The sequence below is a fragment of the Piliocolobus tephrosceles genome, chromosome 1 (assembly GCF_002776525.5).
Source record: "Piliocolobus tephrosceles isolate RC106 chromosome 1, ASM277652v3, whole genome shotgun sequence".
In the NCBI taxonomy this organism is placed as follows: domain Eukaryota; kingdom Metazoa; phylum Chordata; class Mammalia; order Primates; family Cercopithecidae; genus Piliocolobus; species Piliocolobus tephrosceles.
This window is the reverse complement of record NC_045434.1, coordinates 147001194-147006869: the sequence shown is the minus strand read 5'-3', so window position 1 is coordinate 147006869 and position 5676 is coordinate 147001194. Positions and strand designations below refer to the sequence as shown.

Below are 5676 nucleotides of genomic sequence, written 5' to 3'. Positions count from 1 at the left end.
TGGCCATCACACACAGCATTTCAAAGTGCGCATCCAGAGTCTGTCTATGGGGGCTTGCCCCAGGCTTCTCCTATCCAACACCTTCCTACTGGCCCCCCCAGAGCCTCCTGTATAAACAGAGGCCCTGACCCAGTTGGTCTCTTAGGCACCCAGAGTAGGTTTCCCAATTTAATTGCAAATGCTGAGGTCTGAAGTTCTCTCAGGAGGGAAGAACTCAAATGCACCATGATGCCTGAGGATCCCTTGGAGGTTATAAGCTTATAAGCCTTTGTTATAAGACAAAAATAGCAAAGTAATTAAAAGTCAGGCCTCCGTGTGGGTTGTCTGGGTTTGAATTCTGACCTGGCTTGGTAAAATACGGCTGTGGGCAAATTAAAGTGAAGTTGTATGCCACAACATCAGTCAGGCATCTGACAAAAAACAAGCCACTTGCTAATTATTATGTCAGAATTTCCATGCCCTTTCTTACCTAGCTCTTCAAGGGATTGAAAGATGCAGGAACTGGGCAAGAAGGGTAAGAGGTAGGAAGCGCTAGAACTACGAAGGCAGAGAAAGGCATGAAACCCCCTGCACCTGCCAGCATATACTTTCATTCAGAAAGCAATTTTTTATTGTCTAGTGCCAGGCACTGAACTAGGTTTCAGAGAGTCGTTGGAACAGCACACGGTTCCTGCTTCCAGGAAGCTTGTAGAGCTTCAGGAAGAACTGCAGGGATCGACTTTATTCACGTTTGTGTGGGAAAAAAACTATTGCTAAAGACTTCACCGGAGGGGTCGGTGAATGAGAAACAATAAATAGCCTTTGCACAAACTGAGCCAGGCAGCGCAGCCTCTGCTACTGCACACAATAACAGGAGTTTCGGTCAAGGCCCAAAGGAAAGTTCCAGAAGTGAGTGCAGGCCTTAGGACTTCAGTCTGTGGGGAGATCGAGTCACCGTCTATCCAATCCAGATTTTGATCCACTAGCTGATGATTAGACATCGAATTATGTAATCTGCAAGGAAAAGGAGAGAGAAAGATTTTACCGCCGATTTAAGCGTTCTCCTTTTTCCGGGTCGTGGCTGTTTTATTCCTCACTTCAGTTCATTCAATGCTGTTCAACCTCTGCCCAGCAAGAGTAGGGGTGGGAAGGGGGCGCTCTTCCCCACAGGACACCAGACGCCCCCCAGCTGCTCAGCGGAAGTGGGCAGAGGCAAGAGGCTAGCGGCTGGACCACTTGTGCTGGAGTGGTAAAGAACTATCATGAATCCATTTACTGAAAGTATCAATTTCTGAACTCACAGTAAAGAGCACAAACACTGCAAAGTAGTTGAAAGTCAGGCATTCTCGTCGGATGTCTGGGTTGGAATTCTGCCCTGGCTTGGTAAAATATGGCTTTGGACAAATTAAAGTAGGGTTGTGTGCCACAACGTCAGTGGGAGCATTTGACAAATAATAATCAACAGCTATCATTACTGCCATTTTCACAATATTCAGAAGGTTGTGCAAACTGACAGAAGGGTGCCAAGCATTTTTGAACGTGCTAGATTAACTCTCATATAAACCAGCAATAAAGGAGATGAAAAAGGTGTTCATTGTGCATCCTTGGGCCTAGTTGCCACAATAGAGGTGGCTCCAGGCAGCTGCACTCATCTCTGGAGCCTCTGCAGCCCAGGGAGGTGCGTCTAGCCTCTGTGACCGTTTGAACCCCTGAAAATGGTCAACTTGCTGAAGAACATTGACCTACTCTTCATTGGGGAAATTGGGCCTTTGGTGGCTCCTCTACATGCACACCTCTCTAGGGAAGTGAAGGAGGATGTGGTAGGAGAAAGATTATATTCACTGAGAACCTCCTGTGTGGATGAACACTTAATTTAACATTATGATTTTTATGACAATTTCCAAGTGATGCCATCTTCATTTTACAAATGAGAAAGCTGAAGTGTTAAAAATTTAAATTGCTCAAAATTCCATTACAGATGTGACTAACTTCAAATCTGTGGTCTTACTATAATAACACGTTGCATACCTCTTAAACCTTGAACTCCCATAAAGGAAGGCAGGCAAGCAGGGAAGGAGGAAGGGAGAGGAGGAGGAGAGAAAGGAAAGGAAGAAAACCTTGCCACAGTTGCAAGAACCATTCTCCTGTAGCAGAAATGCATATAGAAGTTATTTAAGTTTTTTAAATTCATGGCTCAAGATTCTTGGGCCAACTTTTTTTGTAAAAGTGTGGCTTTATGAGTTACACCAGAGGTGGAAGTGTTGCTGCCGAGAACCTTAGACACCAAAGTTGTGGGCAGATGGCACAGGCCTGTGTGGGGCTCATTCACACTGGCTAACAACCTGAGCTGAGGGTTCCCTTATCAAAATCTCATCCAATTCTGCGAATAGGAGGCTCGTACAGGCCCGCTTCTCCCTCTCACCCCATCCCCAGAAACCGAGAAAACCATCTGGCACCTGCCTTTTTGCACTTAGATAAAGTTTAGTTTTCCTGCTATACTGGCCGAGTTGGGCTTTCAGACACCCCTGGGGAAGCGGGAAAACGGGGATGTGGAAGGGGAGGAGAAGCCTATAGGGTCTCGGTTCCATCCTCCTTCTTGATCAGGGAACTCAAGGCTATATCCGCCCGGTTAACCTGGGACTTGTAGGAAAACGCAGTAAAGGGAGGCGGTTAAAGAGTTGGATTCTCTCTCTCTCTCTCTCTCTCTCTCTCTCTGTCTCTCATTCTCTCTCTCTTTCTCTCCCTCCCTCCACCTTGGACTTTGGCTTTTACAGAATTATCCAGGCAGAGTTCTGTAGAAACAGGTTAGAATCAGGTTTCCATTGGTCCTGATTTGGTTATCATTCTAAAGGGTAAAATGCATATAAAACCGGCACCTCCAAACCACAGGCGTGCTTAAGGCGCGATTGTCGGCTTGGAAATGTCACTATGAATAAATGGTGTAACGGACTTTAGCGTTTCGCGCCATAGCGTTTAGCCGGTAAGCTTTCCAGGCTGCCCTGCTTAATTTCGGGCTCCTTTTGGTTCCTAATTTTCTCTCTCCCATCCTCTCTCTTGGACTGGAAACGCTTCCCCTATTCCTTCCGTAGCGGACGGGGAGAGGTTACTGGCGCTCTGCGCACCGGCTGAAAAGAAACACCGAGTCACTCGTACAGGCTCTTGGTCGTAGAACTTGGCTTTCCTTTATCGGTTCTCTAGAACCGCTCGAGACAACTGGCCCCATTCGGCGTATCAGACTGCAGTGAGGAATGCCGCGGGGCGGGTGGCGAAGGCCGGGTCTGCCCACCAGTGGATTCCCGGGTGTCCCGCGTGGAGCAGGCTTGCCCAGCTGGGAAGCCCATCAAACCTCAGTTTTGGCCCACAGTGGGAGAGACCGGTGGGTCCCAGACGGAGGCCCTCGCTCGTTTTTGGCGACCTCCACTGGCGTGAATAAACGCGCCCCTCTCTTACCCTCAGAAACTGTGGGTGGCAAGGTCTAAAAAGGAGTCTGGGACCAGTAAGTCCCAAGGTGAGCGCGTTTACAGCTCTCCCATCTCTGAGGGGTTATGCAGGTTCTGAGCAGCGCAAGTTTGTGGAAAGAACCTCTAGAAGCAATCTCCTAAAGTCTTTTCCCAGACTAATATTTATAATGGTTACGCTGGGCTGGGGGGGGGGGGGGGGGGGGGGGGGGGGGGGGGGATGGGGGGGGGGCCGTGGGGGCAGCAAAAATCCAAAGACACCATCTCCTAACCCTGAACCAACTGTGACAACCGCAGTTTCAGATTGGTTTTAGCTGAGATTTCACCTTCAGGGATCGAAGGAGTCGCCACCAGAATTCTGCCAGAATCTGTACCTCCTTATGGTCGCGAAAGTCTCCCCATCCTCCACCGCCTCCTACAGTCCTCTGGTCCACTGTACCCTTGGCGTTGGTGCCCCGGAGGTGGGCGGTGAGGGCCGCGGGCCGCGTAAAGCTCGGGTCCGCAAGAGCAGGGCTCTGGTACTGCGCCTGCAGGCCGCCCGGGAGTCCTGGATGCGCCTCCTTTGACCACGTTTTCTCCCAGCCTCCAGTTGTGCCTCGCCCCGGTCTCCACAGGTCTGACCCAGGCGAGTTCCTAGAAGGCGGGCGGGAGGACCCGTAGCAGGCGTATTTCAGGGATCCGAGTTTCCGGAGATTGCCTGAGCACCGCGGAACCTCCAGGTTAAGTTCTCTCAAATGTGTGGTTACTCACCCCGAGGAGCTCAGAGGCAAAGGGTTCTATAGTCGAGTTGGTGGGGACTTTCCCTACTTAAAGTTATAATTTGCTAATTCGGATCTATTGCTTTTAAATATCGAGTTCCAGAGACCTCTGTCAATGCAAGCTTAATTTCATCCCACTGATGAAGGATGTTTATAAACGGCGCCTGCAGTGCGAGCTGGGTGTGAAAATATCAGTTTTATGCCTTTTGATAAGAATTACCGAGGCGGAAGGCTTATTAGACGATTACAAATTTCGCAGCTGCTCGCAGCCCAATTAGGCAGCTCTTCGGGTGAGTGGAAGCTGTGGGGGTCGGGGTGGGTTGGTGTTCCCTCTCTCTAGCCCCGGACCTCCAATCAAGGCCTGGCTCCACGGGATCTAGACCCCTTCCCTGCCCCCATCGGTTTTTAGGGAGATGCACTCAAGGCTTGCCTGGAGCAGGAAAGGCACAGCCTGGGACAGGAGGCACTCGAAAGTCTCTCAGGCTGTCTTTCCCATGGGCTTGCAAAAAGCCCTGTGATCCGCAGGTGTTGGTAGACACCTTGGGTGGGCCTGCGGTCTCTGATTTTCAAATTTTCAATTTAGTAGGTAGGAGCTGTCACGACGCAGGCGATTGCTTTTCCACCTGTGGACACACAAGATAATGTTTTCTTGATCAGAGTCTTCGTTCAAAATTGGAATCAATTGGAGTTTGGGCTAAAAACCCTCATTTCTAAGACCAAACAAACAAACAAACAAAAAACTCTTTTGATTTTTGGCCCAAGCACCCCTGTACATTAGCAGGGTAACTTTTGCTTTGCCCCAGCCGAGGACGAGAGCGGGTAAGAGGTGTGACTCCAGCTCCAAGGAACCTGGCCACTATGAAGAAGCTATACCTTCCTATGCCAGCCCCTGACAAAAGGTCAGAAGGTCGTTGTACCCCAGACCGACAGGACGATCAGCCCTGGCATTCATAGCAAACACATTCCCCTCTTCTTGCACACTTGACCCCGAGCCAAAGGCTTATACCGCCCAGAACATAGAAATTGACTCACCGCCCAGAGGTTTACAGTTCAAGGATGGGTGCGCGCAGATGTACCACGGGACAGGTCAGCATCCCACAGGCGCCTGGAGTAAAGCGAGGCCAGACCAATCTTTCAGGGCTTCTGCTCCTGTCTGACGACCATTCTTCTTCCCCAAGCCCAGAAACCTCTAAAAATGAATCATTTTCTCCACTTATGCAGAGATAGACGCTCTCAGATCAAGATTAGTATTTTGAAAACCTGATTGAGAGCCGCCTGATTAGGCAAGGGTGGGTGGAAAGACCGCATAAACGCCCGCACCCCCGCCCTACTTCACTAACACAGCTCTAGCTCTCTGGATCTCCAAATGACCCGCGCGATAAATTCTCCTCGATAGTAGCCAGATAGTACCCCAGATTCACTTTAAACCCTAACACACACACACACACACACACACACACACACACACACACACACACACA

The 5676-nt window shown here is 49.8% G+C and overlaps 1 protein-coding gene and 1 long non-coding RNA gene across 2 annotated transcripts in view; one reads left to right on the top strand and one right to left on the bottom strand.

Annotated features, from left to right (window-relative positions):
* Positions 1–572: 572 nt before the first annotated feature.
* LOC111539663 overlaps positions 573–5676 on the bottom strand; it is a 5432-nt gene continuing 328 nt past the window's right edge. The window contains exon 2 of the long non-coding RNA XR_002730746.1: positions 573–993. This is a non-coding gene — a long non-coding RNA (uncharacterized LOC111539663). The remainder of the gene's footprint in view (positions 994–5676) is intronic.
* Positions 3525–5676, top strand: part of LHX8 (LIM homeobox 8) — a 30967-nt gene continuing 28815 nt past the window's right edge. The window contains exon 1 of the mRNA XM_023207535.1: positions 3525–3542. Coding sequence (XP_023063303.1) covers positions 3525–3542 — 18 coding nt within the window. The remainder of the gene's footprint in view (positions 3543–5676) is intronic.